We start from the raw sequence: 20,138 nt of genomic DNA on the forward strand, positions 1-20,138 counted from the left end.
TGTAAAACACATCTTTCCTCACCACTGCCTTCATAAATGAGGCCCTGCATTTTGCAATTCAGAAGCATGAATAATTCAGCTGAGGACAGTCACTGGCTCACAGACACACACAGAGATGCCTGGGCATCAGGGGCAGTCGAGTGCTAGGGGTGAGGTCAGGCAGACAAGCGTCACTCCTCTGGTTACAAGGTACCTTAGAGCCATGTCTTCCTGGCAGCCCTGGCATGCCTCTCTCCCCCTGGAAGCAGAGCAAGACACACAGAGAAAGACAGCAAGAGACAGGAGATGAGTCCTCCCAGGGCTCCATGAGGAGAGTCCAGGGCACAGGAGATGAGAAACCCTCCTGAGCGAGGTGAGGCACGTCTTTCTTCCCCGCCTGACTGCCCCAGCTGGGGCCATTTCCCATCAGCGGCCCCTCTCAAGCCTTACAGCAGGACTGACCCCACTGCAGTGCCACAGCCTCCATACCCTGCCACCACATCCCAGCCTGCTGTAGGGCACAGGGAGGCACTCAGCCTGCAGTGACTCTGGGATGAACAAACCTATTTGGAGAGACAGAGAATCCAAGGGTTGCCTCGTGCTGCTAGCCTGAATTTTGTCTGCTGATAACTGGAAAATAAAACATCCTCAGGCAATCTGCATGCTGGTGCTGTCATTTTGTTGTGGGTGTTCAGTCCTTGCTTGGGTTATTTAGCAGGGATATATATATGCTTTTTTAAAAAATAACTTTTTGTAATTGCATTGTATTTTGTAAAACACCTTCTAATACCATAATATACACGACCTAGTGCAGGCACCTCCTGCCTTACATAGTCCACTTAACTACCCTATTTTCAGCAGTAAGAAAAGTAAAGCATTAATTAGGAATACTTTGTACTGGAGAACGTGGATTGGTCTCTCTCCTTCACAACTATGCTCCCTGTCTTTTTTAAGTAAGACCCGGCAGGGAAGACCGATGTTTTCTGCTGGGAGACACCCACTCTGCTTGCAGAGACCATCCCCACAGGGCAGCCCAGCCTGTGACAGTAATCCCCCTTCCCAGAGACTTTCCTGGAAGAGCTGTTTAATTATTTCACCCTGCAAAAGCAAAGCCCCCTCGGTGAGAGGGAGCACGGTAACCCCCAGAGGGGCAACTCGGAGCCAGCAGCCTGATGATGCTGGCACAGCCCCCGGCACCGGCGGGATCACACAGGCACTAGGGCTAATTAGAGAGGGCAGCAACAAACGTGACAGTGCGCCACTGAAGAACAGAAAGAAACCCAGCGCCGGAGAAAAAGCAGGAAAAACAACTCTGCAGAACATCTTTAAACCCTTAAGTGTTTGAAAGCCATTGTAGCACAGCGAGTCCCCGCTGGGCTGCTCCCTTTGTGATGCCCGTGCCCTGGGAGCTGCGCACAGTGCCGTAGCCAGGCAGCAGCAGCCTCCCACCAAAAGCAGCACTGGAATGGCACAGCCGAGTCAGGAGCTGGGTACCAAAGGTAAAACATCCAGCACAGCTCCCCAGGGGGCTGCAGGAAGGCAACCAGTAGCACGTCCCAGCTCTCCTGAGCCTCGTGCTGGTTTAGGAAACATCTCCCCCGCGTCTCTGGAAGAGTCAGGCTACACCTCTCCTCTTCACACAAAGAGCCCACACTCTGCTCTACCTGCTGTGAGCAGCTTTATCCCCTCTGGGTGCCAATGATGCCTCACCATGATCAGCTCATCAGCTGCCAGTTAATGCAGATACCCTTCCTTTTTGCTCTTTGCTGTGAGAGGCAAATTGTCAGGGGGTTTATTAAGAAAGGCTGCGGGCACTTTATGGCTCCTTCCTCAGAGCATGAGAAAAAGCCTTATGCTATGGATCTTTCAGTAAGAAAACATCAGTGAAGCTGAATGTGACAGGGCACTAAGTCAAATGCTCATTCAAGTGGCCCAGGTGATCACAATCACTGCCTAATGACCTTCATGAGACACAGATTTAGGTCCTTACATGATCAAAGTACAAATGGTGGCCACAGAAAAAAACAGCTGAGAGACAATCTAGGTTGTGCTGCACCTGCCACTGGGTGGGGAGAGGTGGTTAAATGAACAAGGGGTCTGTGTGGTGCTAGGAAACTTCTTCAGGCCTGAGATATTCTTCACTGCCAGCCAAAGCAGTGATAGTCCATACAAAATTGGCCACTACATCTATGAATCATAGTGTTTGTCCAGGGCTCCTCAAGGCAAAGAGAAGGTAAAATGTAGTCCAGGTAATTGGATCCAAAGTTGGAAGATTTAAAAGTCTTCCAGAGTCCCAATCAATCCTCCTAGGTGGGAGGACAACAGAAAGAAGCAATTTCCAAAGACAACAAATGCACGTGCTGTTGGATGCTCAGGAGCTGCTACTGAATGAGGTCTGGCTGCTGATTTAAGAATGTGTCTGCACTTCCCTTCAACTCCTCTGAGCAAAAAGAAAGGAAGTCAAGAGAAAATTGACCTTGACAGTAACAAATGATGGTCTGTGTGTGAAAGAAACTGCTGCTTTGGAGCTGCAGAGGTGCCCCTTTGGAGCTGCAATTTGGAGCTGTATCCCAAAAAGTGTGGTGGGTTTCATCTCTGCTCTTCCTGAAAGGGGGTGTGTAAGACATAAATAAAGGGCCAAGTAGCAAGACTGTGTCTCCAGGGTGGCCCCAAGCCAGGGAAGGCTCTCACCCTCTGGATGACCCTGGGACATGACTGGAGACTTCCCCTTTGCCAGAACCCACATGAAGAGCTGGCTAGTGCTTGTGCATGGGCATGAGCAAAGCAGGTGTTCCAATGCTAGCAGTGAAACATGGGAGTTTCAGCAAGGACAAAACACAGCTTCTCCTTTCAGCCTTTTCTCCTTCCCAGGCAACACTCTGAGTTCATCCTTCAGTTCAGTTTAATGGGAGACCTGCTGTCGAGAGAGCAGCAAACTCCAAACCCTCAAAGCACATCAGTTCTGGGTGCAATTCCACCTTCGTTCACAATGGCACAAAGAGGAGCAATACCTTTGTGCTTGAGGGAATTACACTGATGTGGACATGGACACAGGGAAATACATGCACTGAAGTATTTCTGAGGAGGTGTTCTCCTGTAGGAAGACAATCCCTGCTGCTCTATTCAGCTATGTACCCAGAGCCTGCATTCCCAAAGAACATTTCTTTAAACTCCAAGTAATGCATCCTTAGTAAGCTCTGAAGGGGCCTTTTCTCTCTTCAAACAGCAATCCATCCAGATGGAAAAGATATAGAAAGTGTATGTGCTGCACGATAAATGAGCTGCATGCCACACACTAAATACTTGAAATGTACGTGTCACAGTTAATGCCTTTCCAAATATTACAGGACCAGTCTTTCCTCACAATGTCTAAGATGTATGGCATGACACAGTGTGCTCTGACTGCCATGAACACTTGCCAATGTTGTAATGTTTTAAGCACAGTCTACATTGAGTAATATACTTTAAATATATGGGTACAGTAAATTTCAGTCAAATAGATAACATCTGGGCAGAGACCATATGAGCCTGTAAAAAGTGTCCAGAAACAGACAGAAAAGCTGGTGCCAAACCTCAGCCTGAATGGCGGAGTTTGAGCGGATTTGATGCGTCAGCTAACCAGATTTTATGAGGAAACCCCAACCTAGCCCATCAAATAGGGAGATGCAACAAATCACCAGCAAGCTTCATAGTCAGAGAAATGCCTTTGGTAAGAATCGAATTCCACCGAACGGATGAAGGCAGCCTTTACTGCCTGAGCTCGGAGTGCCTGTCTGTGGTTAATCAGAGCACAGATGTGTACTCCATCAAATACCCCACTCAGCTGCCTTGCACCCAACTTCCCCTTGTAATCCATCAGCCCGAGGAGCAGTATCTCCCAGGTGATCTGCTGTGAGTTAGGAAAATATATTTGTTGTGCCTACCTTTATGCCAGCGTCCCCTTTTTCACCCTGCCCAGCAAAGGAGAGAGAAAGGGGGGAAACAGAGAGGGACAGTGAACATAAAGGGAAACCAAGCAAGCAGTAACAGCAAGAGACAAAGAAGCCAAAAGAGGGGTGTGATAAATGCAACCCCAGCACTCTGGGTCTCCTCACAGCAACATGATACCAGTCGAGCACTGGCTGCAGCCCTGCCCTCCCAGGGAGTGCAAAGGCAGCTTAGGTCCTTGGAGTGGATGCTGGAGGTTGCCCACACCAACGCTTTTCTACATGATAAGGGTGTAGAAACCATTGAAACATTTCATGGTCCATAGTACCCTCATTTCCACAGCCCTGGTGCAAAAGCCTCTAAAGGCTGGGTCGGTTTTATTCTTTAATGGGGGACTATGTAGGTCCTGGTTCAGGACAGCATGGAATCACCTTGGCCAACAATTGCCCAGATTCTTCACACAGGAGAAAGTGTTCCTGTCTACGTGGTTCATTCCAGGCTCCAGAGACCTGTCTCCAGCCCCTGGCCTTTGATATCCCTTTAGGATAGGCTTGTGCCAGGCTATCTGCCCCTGAGGGGTGCCCCCTCTGACTGGAGTTCAAGGGTTACCTTGGGGCCAGAGGCTCCAGGGAGGCCATGGGCACCGGGCAGGCCTGACTCGCCCACCTCACCCTGAGGAAAAGAACAAAGAAAACAGTGGAAGAAGCAAACACAGCAGCAAGGAAAGGCTGTGGGTTGCCAGAAAGGCCAGCAGAGGTGTGAGAGGGATGTCCCACACACACCAACCTAGCCCTGGCTCTCTGGGAGAGGAGCACCACTCTGCATCAAGAAGGATACTCAGTGTATGAAATGCACGGAGTGGAGGGAGCAGCCCCATATCCTACATCATATCTGAGTTAACAACTTCCCTCAACATTTCACCTTCTTTTCCCTTCCCATGGGATTTGGTGCCTTACATTCATCCATTCCTTCCAGCTTTCCCAGGGAAAGCCTTGGGCTCATCCTTCAGGATCAGGGTGGGCTCTTGGCTGGGCAGTGAACGAGCCAGACGAGTTGTTTCATGCAAGAGGAGCTGCTGGGAGAGGCCCTCGCTGTGAGGTCGCTGCCAGAGCCGCCCGCCCTGCGCACACGGGACAGGACAGGCTCCTAATGGAAAACCCCACGGGTCGCTGGGAGAAGGGGCAATAAATTCTGTCTGCCTGCAGGAGTGGGCTGTGGTCTGCAGGGGCTGTAATTTCCACTTCCTGACATAACAAAAACTTCTCAGTTTATACAGAGCTAATTAAAAAGCTCTCAGGTCTTGCCATTTTGCTTGCAGAGCACCCATAAAGCAACGTAGAGATAAAAGGGGACACAGGACTCCTTCCTGCTGGGAATATTCACCTTCCCCTTCTCCAGCTGACATCTCTTTAGCAGTATCTCTTCATTCCCTCTCTCCTGTTTGATCTCCCTTTGTGTCTTTCCCCTGTCTCTCTTCCTGTCTCTTCATTACACCCTCCGGGCTTGACAGCCCTGCTGTTAATCAGCTGCTGCTGAAGGCATTTGGGCATTGCCAGTTTCTGCCTTTTAACCCAGGGCAGGATTGACTCTTTCCTGTATCCCAGAGAGCAATAGCCAGGGATTTGGCCCTTTTCAGCTTCCCACATGGGTCTGGATGCATAAGAAATGCATTTCAGCCTGGAAGTGGGTGTAGAGAGGCACACACACACACATACAGGGAGATATTTGTTCCATAGCTGCTGGGGAGTTAAAGAAAACTCTGGGCCCAGGCTCTCTTTACACAGGTGACAGCAGGGAATCTGTGGGCCTGTTGCAAACCCAGCAGGAGCAGAGCTCCACAGGAGGCTCCAGCATAGCCCACAGAATTTCAGCCATGATTCCAGAAAGCATTGGTGCACTTCATTCATGGAACAACACTGGAGCTTCCCTCCTTACCTTTCTGCCAGGGTATCCCTGAATCCCAGCATCTCCCTGCAAAAGGCCAAAAGACAAAAGAAAGTGAGGCTTGGCCTGAGAGGGACAAATCTCTGTCCTCTTCCCTGGGGTATTGCTGGGATGGGAGAGCATTCCACGGGGAAAATCTGCCTTTTGCTCCGAGTGATTCCAGTGAGCTCCTGTCCCTTCAGACCCACCGGTCAGCGTTACCAGCACTGGGCTGAGCCCTGGCAGGAAAGCCCTGGCAGACAGCTAACCTGTGTCAGCTCTGTGCCCCAGCTCCACGGTTCCCATCTCCTCACCCTGGCTACATATCTCAGATAAAAACAAATTAGGTTGGGCGGCTGCAGCTGAAAAAGAACAACAACCACCCCCTCCCTCGCACTTTGGCAAGTGAATAAATGGGAAACCGTGGCAGAGTTAACAATAGCATTGCAAAATCCATTCCTGAAGCACTGGGAAATGCTTTGAGAATGGAAGAAGCCAGTAAAGCTGTGTGTGGCAAACAATTTTGCAAGATGGGCTGATGAGGCGTGCCTGGCTCAGTCGAGATGCAACTCAGACGTGTCGCCTGGACGAAACCCATGAGTCAGCACAGGGGCTGGGCCCCAGAGGCAGTGCTGAGCTGGGTTAGAAATCCTTCTCAGCTCTTTGATGTAACCTCTTTTACCCCTCCTCCATCCATCAAAATGTACACATCTGTCCTCGTCAGGAGGCTCCATCTCTGTTCATCATCTTTCTACACCTCTAAGCGAGGTGAGATGTCTCACCTTTGGTCCAGGAGGCCCAGGTAAGCCCTGTGGATAAAGTCAAAACAGACACTGGGGTTGGAAAGTGCAGACATTACATGGACAGCAGGGTGATGGGGGGATGCTGGCTGGTTTGATTTGAAACACTCCTTAGAGATTTGCACTGGTGAGCTCAAACATCCCCAATCTATTCTTCATGCAGATATCTTAGTGCATACACCCAAATAAACTTATGCCCACAGTGCTCCATCCCCGCAGGTTTTTCTTGCTCAGTTTGAAAACTAAAAAGCTGCTTTGCCTTATGCATTATGCTCAGAATCTTTTCTGTTTCTCTGGCTTGCTTGGGGAACTTGTTCCCAGCCCACTGCAGCTCTGGAGTAAATCAAGCATTTGCAGCTTCCTCTGGCAAGCTAAACAGAGAGAATGTATTAACAAACACACCACTTGTGTCTCTAAATGAGAAATACCCAAACAATTTACCTGATATGAACCATGAAGCATACCAGACATACGTGTGTGTAAATATAAATAAACAAAATATCTATGCAAGAGCTGCCTGTGAGCAGGCAGGAAAGGAAAACTACTCTAGATAATCTCTGATGCCTATGCCACCTGCTCTGGCAATTCAGGTGTTTAGCCATCCTGTTCTTGGCTCCTCAGAGAGAGATGAAGATCTCCCAGAGAAAAAGGACAGTGCTGACCCCTGTATTGTGTGGGGAGAGGTGCATTTGCCTCCAGGGACAAGACTTGCTTTTCCTGCTAGCAGGCCTTGAAAACTCTTGGAGATGGAAGCTCCTTTCATTCTGCAGCGGCTGCAGAGCCAGCATGCCACATTTGCCCCTGCAGCTCCATTCTGGTACCCACCTTTCCATCCCTGCCAGGCTTTCCAGGCTCTCCTGCTCTGCCCTGTTGCAAGAGAGAGGTACATTAGCAGCACTTTCTGCCCTCTGCCCTGCCATTCAGCAATGGTTTTATTTTATAAATGGTTCTTCTGCTCCCACCCTCCTCGACTGCTTGCTAGGGCAGGGACAAGACTTCAAAGGGGTGGCAGGGAGCAGGACAATTACACCCCACATGTTACTTCCTCCCCGGGGCCATCTGCAGGGGCTGACGAGGAGGAAACGAGCCTGGTGTCACCCACTGTGTGTCCAGATAGCAGCAGTGCCCAGTTCACATCTCTGCCTTCCCTCTGACTCCCCTCCTTCCCCGGAACTTCTTCCTGTCCACACATCCACACTCTCTGCAAGCCTCCTGTCCGTGGCTATCTCAGCCTCACTAGAAGCAACAGAGGAAACAGCCTGTGCCCTAGGGGATGGGGAAGCAGAAGGATTTCAGTTTTGGTAAGGACTTACAGGGGGTCCAACTGGCCCAAGACGTCCTGGGATTCCTTCGGGTCCAGCTGGTCCAGGGGGTCCTGGTGGACCAGGGGGCCCCGGGGGACCTTGGATCCCCGCCTGTCCTTGTTCACCCTGCAGTTTGTAAAACAAGAGTTAGCAGCAGGCAGAGCAAACCCTTCACACCACCACCCTAAGGGCCCAAGGCAGGCCAGCCTGACTGAAGCAGAGGAGATAGAAGCAAGTCCCAGGTTACTGCCAGGAGAAGTTTCCAAGAGTGATGGAGAGCCCTGCCGAGAACAGCTGGGCTGCCTGGGGAGCAGAGCCAGCACCCAATGGTTTGCAAAGACTTCTGAGGTCACCTGGTCAGAGCTCCCTTCTAGAGGCATCTAGAGATGACAGAGCAGTCCAAAGAGACCTTTTTCTTCATTGAGCCAGCCAAGAGAAATTTATGTGTCAAAGACCAACATCTCTTAAGTCTCTGAGGAGGCTTTCCAAAGCACTTGACTGTCACATGTGAAGCAAAGCCTCCCGTGACGACACTGGCACTTCCAGGCAGAGCCACAGTGTCTTACCTCAGCCAGTTTCCCCCCATACTATATTTGTTGGACAACACTCCCTCTGTTTTGCCAAGGCCCAAAAGTAGAAATGCCACAAACCCAAAAGAAAATAACACGATCATCATGGCATTCCTGGAGCCCACCCAAGGCAGGCCCACGTACACCAGGCAGAGCCTGTTTTTCTGAGATTTAACAAGGCAGTGCATGCTGAGCCACCTGCCATTTTCAGCTCTCTGAGATGGAGCTGTTTGAGCCGGTTCCTCCCCAGGCCCCTCAGTAGCCATGGGTGGCTGTGGCTCATGCCTCAGCAATGTCATCTGGCCCCAAGGGCCTGGACGTGGCACCAAGCGGCACTGAGGAGACAGTGGGTTGGAAGCACCACGTTTGAATACCAGACTGCTGACCTATAATTGATTAATCCAGCTCCCAGGGCACTGTGGCACCCGTGCTAAGCTGCTCGCTTATTAGGCTCACCTCCCTAGACAAAGTACCATGAGAGCCTACTGCTAGTGATCCAATTCAAACCTGAAAAACTTCCCTTGGTGGATCCATGGGAATCTAGAAACCAAATATGGCTGTTTCTCAATTAAAAGTCAGTGGGTGTGCAGTTGGGTCTCCGCTGCATTTATCCTCTCTACAGCCTTACACATTGGAGGAAAATGCATGAAATCTGTCCCCTGTGTTCCTACCAAGTGCACTGTTTATCCTGGCTGCCTTTAGTAAAACATGCAGATACAGGGATGTTTGCTTTATTTAGAATGATAAATGAAAGTAATAAGCTGCAAATTTCATCCTTTCTGCCATGAGCTCTATTTAAAAGAAAATTTCCAACACGTGGGCCAGGCTCACGAGAAGCTCGGTCATATGTGGAGCAACAGCCCTTTTCCTGTGCCTCACTGCCCAACCCTCAGCCCACACTGGGAAGCCTGCAGGGCCAGGCAGGAGGGATGCCCTTGCTTCTCCCCAGTTTTAAAGGGGATCTTCATTCATCCTGTGGCCCTTGCAAGGGAATGCAGATTTTTTATTAAGCTTCCTTATCCTCCATACTCAGTGCTATTCAACTATCCTGTAAATGGTCTCATAGCTTTTAAATATGGAAGGTAATTTGGACCTAATGAAGATGTTGGGAGGACACTGGAATATATTTCTAGATTTCCTCTTGCCTTAACCTCTCATTCCAGCTTCAAAGACTTCCCTCTCACTGCATCTTGTAATACCCCCAGCATGGATGCACAATGGGAAGACACAGGGAGCGTTGCCCATCTCACTTTGGCTCTCTCTCTATTCCCACCTCAGCTACTCTCTGCCAGCCCAGTCCATGCTCTAGATTTAGGGCACTAAAATGCAGCATGGTGCTGGAACGGGGCGCTGGTAGGGGACAGGGAGATGGCAGAGCAGGAGCCCTGCCCCAGCACAGGGAGTGGCTGGAAGGAGCTCACCCTAAGTCACATTTGCATCACCCTCACTCTGCTGTCTTGGGCACAGCAGGCTTTGTTTAGGCAAGTGCCTATCCTTGCAGATGCCTAAACACACAAAGTGTTATTACCACATCATTATAGCCTCATTAATGTGTTCAGCACAAAAGGACCCCCACAGAGCTAAATGGACAGTAAGTGGATACAGTTAGTGGGAGATCAGGTGTCATTTTCCTCAGTTGTCATTCTATATTTTTAGCTGTCGACTGGAACTATTTTTCAGTTCTTTTAAACACCAGCCAGCCACCCTGCCTACACCCCAGCAATACAGTGCTTGCTCAGCCTCCTCACAGAGGACCCCGCTCAGCCCGTGCTCAGCTAACCCCCAGACCTGGGGCAAAGCACTCCTGCTGATGTGCTCAGAGCTAGCAGCAGGATTTTCCTCTCTTCCAGGTGCTGGTGCTAACATCCATTTTGCAGCCCCACTTTTTTCCTTAGTACTCACAGGCTGGGCTCCTGGAATTGCCTGGCGGTGGCAGATCTGCAGGAGCAGACCCTGTTGCATTTAGAGAATGAGTACAGCAAAGGCAAAACGGATCATGGCAAAACTCCGGTGACGTTTTCCTCTGTGGACAGAGGGAATTTGCAGCCCTGGCTGACGACAGGATGTAGGGCAGCTATTCAAGTTTCCCACTTCATCCTGGAGAGGAACTTCAGCTTTCAAAGCCTTCCCAAGAGGTCAGTCCTTGGCCTGGCTCTCCAGACTGTCACTTTGAAGGGCAAACAGTGCAATCCGTGGGGCTCTGTGTGGTGTGAGTGCTGAATCGATAGAAACTGAACTGAAACCACGGGCTCAAGTGGGAAGGTCAGGATTTGTCCAGAGCTGAGCAAGGACCAGGCACCTCATGGTAAAGGTCTCTTGCATCCTGCAGTTCCCTGCTGGCATCCGATTGTCTAGACAGGCAGCAGGGTGACAAAACCCAGCCACTTAATAAAGAGTGCCCAGCACACTTCAGGAGGGTAATTGCAGCAGTTTGTCCACACAGGAAAGCTAATCCCAACTGATGGAATGAGGGAGCATAAAGTGGGCTCATTAAAAGCCACATGAACTCTGACTATGGACACTCTTATTCACTATTCATATGTCCGTAATTCACTTTATGAATTCATTCCCAAAATAAACTAAACATGAATTATGGCCCTGGAAACCAAAATAAATGTGTTTACACAAAGATTTAATGCAATTTAATGAAACCATTCTAAGAGCTTATTTAAACACATTTCCCCAAGTGCCTCAGACTAGACTAGCCCTTAGAAGAAGCGTTTGCCTATTCATTCATCTCAGTTAAATTTCACAGACATTAGATGAATTTCAGCAAGAGGCTTCCAACCTCTTCTGGAGATTGAATATGCAGGAACTGACTCCTTGAGGGAGGAGGCTGCTTGTCGACAGCCCCAAGAACAGCTTCATGGCCCATTTCTTTTAGTTCAAAAATCTGGCTTCACTGCATTTCTTTTTAGCAACATTATCACATCAAAGATTTCCTCTGCTTTAAAGAAAGTCCCTCAGCTCTGCCTGAAACTCTTGGAAAGCCCTCTGTAGGCGAAGAAAGACAGGTAGCAAGCTGATTAATTGCAAGCATAGGGATAAGCTCAGAAACAGGCAACAAGGAGGAGAAGTCTACCTGGAAAGTGCGTCTCTTTATGACCGGAGGTGGAGCCAGCCGCACTGAATTGAGGAGAGGCAGCAGCTGAAGAAGATCAAACCAGAAGGTCGCAGGGCAAAAGGAGGCCATTAGGGCACCGAGAGTCAGAGAGCAGCCAGGGGAGAGACCAGAGAAGAGGGGAACAGAGAGATTGCCATGAAAACGAAGGCCGGCGGGAGAGCGGCGCGGGGCAGGCACCTGCGGGCAGACCTCCGAGCTGCTCAGGGGCACCCACCAGGGGCCAGCCTGGCACGCGTGGGGTGCCCACTCACCATCCCAGTGCCTCGCTGCACAGAGCTTTCACAGCTCCCTCTGCCCGGAAACACAACTTGGCCAGGGGATTTCTGACTCAGCTCTGCTGATCTCCTTAGGAAGGGCTCACTGCAAGGCATCCCTCTGCCAGGGTGTCCAGCGATGGGATTGCTTCTCTTAACTTCTCATCATCATCAGATTTGGGGCAACTATCAGAATTACAATTTTCTCCAAGTTTTCCAAGTGCAGTTTTCTAGCTCTTCTTACAGGAAACCCACTGTATCTCCAGGTTTCACTCTTCCTCCAGGTGTGGAAGGGAGGGAGAAAGGCTAGCTGGGGTCAGCACAGAGGTCCTGGCCTGCATCATTTAACTTGGCAGACATAACCACCACGGCCAAGGGACAAGATCAGGCCTTGGAGCTGGACACCTAAGCAGGGCATTGCCTTGGCAGCCTGAGCTTTGTTTTTCCTTGCTCAACAGTATCATCACCTTCTGACTGCTTATAGCCAGGAATGCTGCCTTAGGGCACAAAGCTGACCCGGACACACAGAAATCAAATGCACTAAAGCTCAGCAGCATTTGTTCATCCTTTTGCTGTATCCAGTTTCCACTTGCACGCACGCTGCTGTCATGCTGGCACCCACCATGTCGGCTCCAGGCCCAGGAATGCTGCTCTGGCCTGATCCACTTTCCTGTTCCTATCAGTTTTCCATTGAAGCTGCTCTTGATTTACATAGGGAGAGATGAAGAGCCTTTCTATGCTTGGGCATAAAAAGGTGCCCATGTGTGGCATTTCCCCACGTGAGCTGCGCACTCAGATCCCAGAGGTGTGCCCACAGGTGTCCCACCACAGAAACCATACACTTCCAAGGAGCACATCTTATTCTCTTTAAACATTGTACTTCATGTGTGCAGTGAAAGCAAGGATCCAGTTCTGTTGCAAAGAGAAGTAGTAACCCAATTTTGCAGCATCATGATCAGATGGTTGTGTTCAAATGCACTGATCCAGACAGCCACAAGCTATCACTCCAAAAGCAGTGCTGCTGGAAATTCAGCTGGGCTGATTTTACCCAAAGGCAAACCTCCCCTTTCTAAAAGACAGTGCAGCTAAGCTGGCTTTGCCTGGCTGCTTAAGTGCTGAAGGGCATCTGAAATATCACACAGCTTACAGGGAAGCTGAGGGAGGATGCTGGAAAGGATAAGGAGGAAAATGGAGAGAACCAGTCCTGAAAACAGGCAAAACAAGACCCTGCAATGGATTCAGGTGAGAAGAAATCTGAAGGCACTTCCACCCAGCTCCTGCCCTGCCTCCTCTGTGTTCCAATGGGAAGTTTTTTCAGAAGGCAGCGTGCAATATTGGATGTGCACCCTCGAGCCTTTGCATCAGAACTGGGTCCCCTCAGAGCGCTACCCACAAACCTTCAGCGTAAGGATCTGGTTAGAGCGCAGGGCTGCAAGTGTGGTACTTAGGTACTCCTGGGGAACAGGGAACACACAAACAGGGTCAGTGAGACAAACAGCATTTCTGACAGCCAACACAGCAGGGCTGGTCCCCCTGTTTCCCTGAGTGGCACTTGGCAGCAGCTTAAAGGGCCCTCTCACCCTGCATTGGCAGCACCAATGCATGGGCTCATCCCTCACAGCAGTGCAGGCCACACAGACTCATACAGACAAAAAATAGGAAACTACAAGAGCCAAGGCACATATCCTAACCTTGTATTTCCTTCCTAAGAAAACAAATATGAAACAAAACTGAAACAACATCCCCGGTTTGTCAGGATGCTGATTTTCATTTCCTCACCCAGAACATCTGACAAAGAGCCTTATCAAACAGAAAAGCAAGAATAAATTGCAATTCGGTCAGCAGTGTCACATTTTTGCAACAAGACTCATCCTAATTTTCATTCAGGGAAGAAAGAGAACTGCACCTCTGCTGGCTGGTCTGTGCCTCTGGCTCCCTGAACTTGCAGTTCAGGACAGCCTGTCCTTGAGTTGATCTGAGGACAGTCACCCTTGCCACGAGCGTGTCTCAGCCGTGAACAACTCATGGGCTTTTTATAATGCTGAGCCTGGTGCCTCATGAGACCAAAAGTATCTCCATGAGAGGCAAGAAAACGCTGCCAGGATGTGAGGCTTTGCCCCCACCCTTTTCCTGCTGTCACAGCCCTGCAGCTCACCAGCCACCCTACAACCCTGACCCACCAAACCAGTGTGCCTCTGCCCCCAGGCCCGAGCCCAGGCTATTCCCAGGGATGCACCAGTTCCCTTCCCAGTGCCGTTTTGGGTCCTGCCACTGCTTTTCACCTTGAGCACTGGGGACAGTCAGAGCCAAGGGCTGTAACAGGAACTCAGGACACTGCTCGGGTGACCAGTGTTGTTGGCTTCTTTTTAACATAACAATCTAGTGAGCCGGCTCACTAAATAAACACAGCTGAGCGGCTGTTATTGCACGGGGACTGGCACTTCCCCACAGCCCCCTTCTCCCCTGCTGCCAGCCCAGCTCACTCTCCAGCGGCTCTGCTGCTCCAACCCTGCTCCCTCCGGGCCAGGGACCAGAGCCCAGCTGATTATCCAGAGGCCCATCAAAAATAAACAGAAAGCTCTTAAGCTTGTCTCCCTGTACACCCAGATTACAAATTCCAGCCACTTCATATGATGTTGTTCCAATGCATTTCCAGTGGATTTTCAGCACTCTGGTTGTTTTTAGAACTGGTTAAATCCCCTCCAAACCCCATGATGTTCTCTCTCCACTCTTGGCTGCAGCACATGCTGGCCAGGCCAAGACGAAGGGGCAGGTGGGGCAATATCCTGGCTTTCATTAAACAGTTGCTGGCATCAACCCTCCTGCTCAGTCTCTTCCTTGCAGGGAGAAAGTCCACCAGGCTTGGGGACCAACTCAGTGGGGACCTGACAGAGCACCATGGCCAGGCAGTGCAGGGTTACCCTCAGGCAGGTTACCCTCATAACCCTTCCCCTTGTCTCTGTGCAGGGATGACACCAGCATGAGGGAGAAGAAAGAGGGAGGAATGATGATTTTCCCCAGGTCTTCAAACCCCGCACTGCTCCAGGCCACACAACCAGAGCAGAGGCTGTGCAAGCACCACGGAGCCAGTGCAGCAGCTCAAGGCATGAGTGGGTGACCCCTACTCCTCCAGAACCCCCAGGTTTCACTGGGTTTTGGGCTGAGGATGTGGACCTTCCCCTCTCCAGCACAAAGCACAGCAGGGTCTCCAGGAAGCAGAATTGACTGCAGCTATCTAGGGGTCAGCTCTGGTGGGCAGGAACAGACAGACCGGAGAACCAACATCCCTCCTGGAAAACCTTATCTGCTGCTTTTCTGCGAAACACATCAATCAGCCAAGCACTGCCCCGGGGGCCCAGATGACGCATCTTGTTAATGGAACGATCTCTACCTCCAACAAAAAGCCATTCAAACGAAGGAGGATTAACATGCAGGAAGGCACGGGACAGAGGATAATAACGCTAATGACTTACCCTGTGCGGGTACTCTGCGCACTGACCCTGTGGAAGAAGGGGATTAAAAAGGAAAGAGTTTAAACCACAAACAGAGGCGACCAAAATAGGCACGCAGGGTCAGCCCCAGAAGGTGTAAATCATTGTGACTCTATCAAACTCAGTGCAGCGATGCCAATTTGCACCCGACAAGCATCCTGCCTCCTGTCCCCATCCCCTGAGCCCTCTGCTCTTGGTATTCCTCACAGTCAGATCAAGCAGCACCAAGTCCACCAAGTCCCTTCCTCTCTTTTAACAAGGCCCCCATTGAAATTACCTTCTCTCCTTTTTGTCCTGGGGGTCCCTGCAAGAGAAAAGTGATCCAAAAAGGCCTCAGTAAATGAAGGAGTTCAGTGAATGCAAGGGGAAAGGGATTAGGGGAGAGATAGGATAGGGATGGGATACTTACAGGTTGTCCCCTGGGACCTGCAGCACCCTTTAAAGAAACACAGAATTTAACACGGGATGGCTTTCCATTTACAGTGACAAAAAGACAGGGTATGGAGCAGGTGAAAAACGGAGCTTTTAAAAACAATTGTGAAGAAAATTCCCAAGAGAAATCCGGGTTCCCTTTGTTACTCTGGAGGAGTGAAAAATGCACACATGCTCTGGCTGCACCACGGGGGTGGGGGGGAATATTAAAAGGAGAGGGGAAAAAAATCATGAGGAAAACACACCCTTATTGTTCCCAGGACCTCAGCTGACAGCGCGTCTCCTCGGCCACGCTCTGGGACGGAACCAGAGGCAGCCAGGACTGAAGCCTGAGCTGGGATTGTGCAACAGGGGAGTGGGGAGGGGGACCTTCAACATGTGCTTGCCAGAGGCCTATGCTGACACTCAGGCTCAAAAAACAGAATTACAGAATTAGCAGAAGAAAACATTCAACACTTTAGTGAGTGAAGGTGACTACAGAGCCTCTCTCTTGACAGACTCATATTTGGGATTTCATCATCAGAGATGTCAAGAGGAACAAGACAGCATTTGGGCTTTCATAAAGTGCAGTCTAACTTTATCATTTTCAACCAAAAGCATTTTAGTATGATGCACATATGAAACAGAGCTTCAAGAGGGTGGGGGGGCGGGTGGGAACCACATTTATTACAAAAAATGTGCTTTTTTTGGTTGTTGTTAGGTAAGTTGAAAGCCGCCAGATGGGTTTTCAGAAATCTTTCCATCAACTTTTACTTGTCCTATGAGGCCAACCACGAAAAATGTCAGCTCCCAGAATATATTTAAAGAACATAATTGCTAAGTGCAAGGAAAACACATCCCATGTGTAACTAGAGACTTGCTGCTGTGACATGAAGAATGTGCTAGCCATAATGCAAAAATTACAGACATGCATCCCAGCACTGCTATTATGAAGTTACAGAATTAGGGATGCAGCTAAGTGCATCAGCTGAGGTAAGACTGCTGCCCTGCCCCTGAGCTTGTTTCCAGCTGAGGCACAACATAATTGCAAACCAACCCATAACCCGCAGACAAACATATGGATTTTTACCATCTCGCCCTTCTGTCCAGGATGCCCCTGCAAAAGAAAGGAAATACACATCAGCTTTGGCCACTGCAGACTCTAGATGATGTTGACTTAACAGCTTCTGCTGAGTGAAGTGTGTGTCCCCAGAGCAGTGCAAGAAAGGTGCTGCCACATCTCTCTTGGGGTGAAGTTCTTCACGGCAAGCAGGAAATCAGAAGCCAGAGCTATGTGCTACCAGCTCCTTCTCCACTGCAGCACTGGAGCAGTGTGCTGGGGAACCTGGCTACATGGCTGCTACGTGGAGCTATGGGTTTCATGCCCACTGGGTTCATGGAGAAGTAGCTCGTTTATGCCCAGCTCTGAAGGATAAGAAGAACTTGGTTTTCTACTGCAAATCTCTAAGGACAGCATGGAGGTCTCACAGAGTCTTTAGGATCCTTCCTTCCTCTACTGCAGGTCTTTTTGGCATGGCAGCAAAGAGCAGGAAGCTGTTGGCTAAGGCAGAGGGCTGATACCTCGGGGATCTGCTCTGCCTGTCTGATTCTGGGTGGGAGTGCCTGCTGAGGCTTTCCCTGCAGCAGCCAGGCTGCTGCACTTGTGAACTGCTATTTTACAGATTTACCTAGAAAGGAACAGGCCATACTCTGCCTTTCTTAACCTCCTGACTCCTGCATCTCCCCCAAGGCATCTGTGGCATCCTCCTGGCCTGCCAACCTCCTAATTTTCTTTTAATCCATGCAAGTGCATGACATTGCAAAACAATCCCCCTAAAACAGAGGGTGTGACACACAGGCTGCAGCCCAGTGGGGCCCAGCAGGAGGCAGGGCAGAAACCTGCAGAGGAGTTCTTCGCTTACCGGTTTGCCGTCCAAGCCAATAGGGCCCTGAAATACAAGAGGAAAAATGATGAGAAATGCTTTCCCCATGGAGTCTGTCCATCTTGTCCATCTGCCCCAGGAAGCACTATGTGCCACAAGACTGCAGGGCTGGGGTGACGTGAGGTGACTCCCTGCCCTCCTGTCCAGTCCTGGCAGTCCCTGGTCCACTGAGTACCAGCCCAGATTTCAAACTGCTTCAGCAGGGACCTGCTCACTGTCAGCACATTTCAGCAGCAATGCTGGACACAGGAACAGAAGCAAGGAAGGACTCATAGGCAATTTGCAAAAAAAAAATCTCAGAATTTAAAATTTTACGGTGTTCAGTAAACTAGTTGAATATCAGTAGTTTTCTCAAGACTTTGATTTAAAAGGGCACCCACCTTTGGGGGAAGGGTTTTTTGCAAACGACAGAATAATAAAAGTGTCTCGGGGAAGAGGTGACATACAGCTCAGCACACGCTGAAGGTACTGTTTGATGAGAAACAGGCTCCACAGTGCTGTCCCACCCAGCACTTTCTCATGAGCTGGGCCGATTTGTTTTCTGCTCCTCCAAAAGCCAAAGACCACAAGGGCCTGGAGAGATCTGCTTCTCCTCAGCCCAGGGGCAGCTCACAGCCCCCCTGTCACAACGGGCAGAGCCGTGGAGCCCGGGCAGACAGGGGGAGGCTGCCAATTCCTCCCATTTTCCAGGCGTGAGAGTCCCCCTGCAGACCTGCTCTGGCACGTCCAGTGTCCTGGAGCAGCAGCTGAGCTGCCCGGCAGGAGCAGGGATGTGGGGGGTGTCTGTGTTTGCCTCAGGCTTCCTAGCTGTCCAGGATAAATGCATATGGATAAATAGCATCTGTTGGAGCTCTTCAGCAGCCTCAGCACTTCACAGAGTGCTGCCAGCAACTGTAGGATTGAAATGAAATTTGCTTTGTCCTCTGCTGGGCATTATCTCTGTTCCCTTGAAACTGTGCTGAAGAAGAATTCCCCCTCATGTCCTTTTCCTTTGGCATGACCAGGGTGTTCAGCCTAGCACAGTCCCCAGCTGACCCTCAACAAGCAGGGCCTTTTTTGGAGCCCAGGCACTTGCTGCTATTGGAATATCATCTAAAAGCTCAATTAAAGTTGGAATTTCCCCTACCCAGGGGTTGTTTTCTTTGTTTGGGATAGGGGTATTTCTTAGGATGATTTTCTTTTACTGAACAGATCTGGCTTTAACTATGTTATTTTAACACTTGGGGATTTTTTAAAATTAATTTCCTTTCAGAGTTGTGTGGTTTGGTTTGGTAGGGGTGTTTTTTCTCCCTAAGTATCGTTTAAAAGAAGAAAAAAAAAAGTAGCAGAAAAACAAATGAAGAAAAAATAGCTTTTTCCAGTGATATCAGATCAGGTCATTGGTTTCAGGAAGAAATGATGAGATACAGCAAGCACTTATGAGGCCTCCTCGTAGTATCACACATCCGTACCTCATAAATTAAGAGTTACACTTACCGGGAATCCAGGAAAACCTCTAGTTCCAGGCTGTCCCTGGGAAGGATGAAACAGAGACAGCATTTTAGAGGAACTGAAATGAATTTTGACAGAACCTAAGTCCTCTCTACAGAGCCTTTCCTCCAGCTTCTGACCAGTTATCCTACAACTCTCTGAAGAGATACCCAATTCCCCTCCAAGGGGAAAGTGTCTTGGGAAGGAGGGGAAATCTCTCATCCCCTCTCCAATTTGTACAGGGCCAAGAAAATGCTGGAGCAGCTCCAGTTTGGATTGCAGGCAGTTTCCTTGAAGTTGCTACACTAATTAGATGGGTGTCCCTAGCCCATATGTTAGGCTTTTGGAGTATATTCCAGAGGCTGAGCTCATTTTATGGCAGTTCTTGCTGCCATAAACCTGAGATGTTTAATGCAGGGTGCTGTTCTGTGCAAGACAAGCCTTGCAGGTCACTGGTGTCTAAATACAACCATCCCTCTCCTCCTCCACTCCTCATCTTATATCCCAGCTCATTCATTTTCCTCAGAAATAATTCTGGAGATGATTTTTTTCCTCTTCTGTTTTTTTTTGATAGTTTTTTTTGGTTTTTTGTTTGGTTTTTTTTTTTTTTCAAAGAAATAATTCTGGAGACGATTTTTTTCCTCTTCTGTTTTTTTTTTTGATGGTTTTTTTTGGTTTTTTGTTTGGTTTGTTTTTTTTTTTAATTTTTATTTTTATCCTCTGAGAGCTAAGACAAAAAGGAAAGTTAGGCTGTGTGATGACAGGAACATGAGCACCACCACTTTTCCCCCTGCCCTTCCTGGCTAGCTAGCTATGGCTACCAGTTTGGGATCAGGGACAGCAAACACTGGCTTGGGATGTGTTTGGCAGCTTCTTCATGCCCTACTTAAGAACACCAAAAAAGGAGAAAATGTCCTTGCTGTTAATTTTTCGTAGTTCTTCA

At 49.5% G+C, this 20,138-nt stretch overlaps 1 protein-coding gene across 19 annotated transcripts in view; it reads right to left on the minus strand.

Annotated features, from left to right (window-relative positions):
- Window positions 1-20,138, minus strand: part of COL13A1 (collagen type XIII alpha 1 chain) — a 93,412-nt gene that overhangs the window by 34,746 nt on the left and 38,528 nt on the right. For 13 of the 19 annotated variants that reach the window (XR_005957050.1, XM_041490027.1, XM_041490031.1 and 10 more), the window contains 14 exons: window positions 19,202-19,237; window positions 17,705-17,731; window positions 16,873-16,899; window positions 15,781-15,807; window positions 15,649-15,675; window positions 15,354-15,380; window positions 11,585-11,650; window positions 7,943-8,059; window positions 7,455-7,496; window positions 6,612-6,638; window positions 5,842-5,877; window positions 4,516-4,578; window positions 3,903-3,929; window positions 194-238 (listed from right to left, as the gene is read on the minus strand). Coding sequence is in view for 18 of the 19 variants with exons in the window: in XM_041490027.1 (XP_041345961.1) it covers window positions 194-238; window positions 3,903-3,929; window positions 4,516-4,578; window positions 5,842-5,877; window positions 6,612-6,638; window positions 7,455-7,496; window positions 7,943-8,059; window positions 11,585-11,650; window positions 15,354-15,380; window positions 15,649-15,675; window positions 15,781-15,807; window positions 16,873-16,899; window positions 17,705-17,731; window positions 19,202-19,237 (594 nt within the window). In the remaining variant the exon portion in view is untranslated. Of the gene's footprint in view, window positions 1-193; window positions 239-3,902; window positions 3,930-4,515; window positions 4,579-5,841; window positions 5,878-6,611; window positions 6,639-7,454; window positions 7,497-7,942; window positions 8,060-11,584; window positions 11,651-13,277; window positions 13,335-15,353; window positions 15,381-15,648; window positions 15,676-15,780; window positions 15,808-16,872; window positions 16,900-17,704; window positions 17,732-19,201; window positions 19,238-20,138 lie in introns of all 19 variants that reach the window. The other 6 variants (XM_041490039.1, XM_041490035.1, XM_041490043.1 and 3 more) reach the window with 4 other exon arrangements.

The sequence above is a fragment of the Pyrgilauda ruficollis genome, unplaced genomic scaffold (genome assembly GCF_017590135.1).
Source record: "Pyrgilauda ruficollis isolate IOZ18807 unplaced genomic scaffold, ASM1759013v1 scaffold98, whole genome shotgun sequence".
Taxonomy (NCBI): Eukaryota; Metazoa; Chordata; class Aves; order Passeriformes; family Passeridae; genus Pyrgilauda; species Pyrgilauda ruficollis.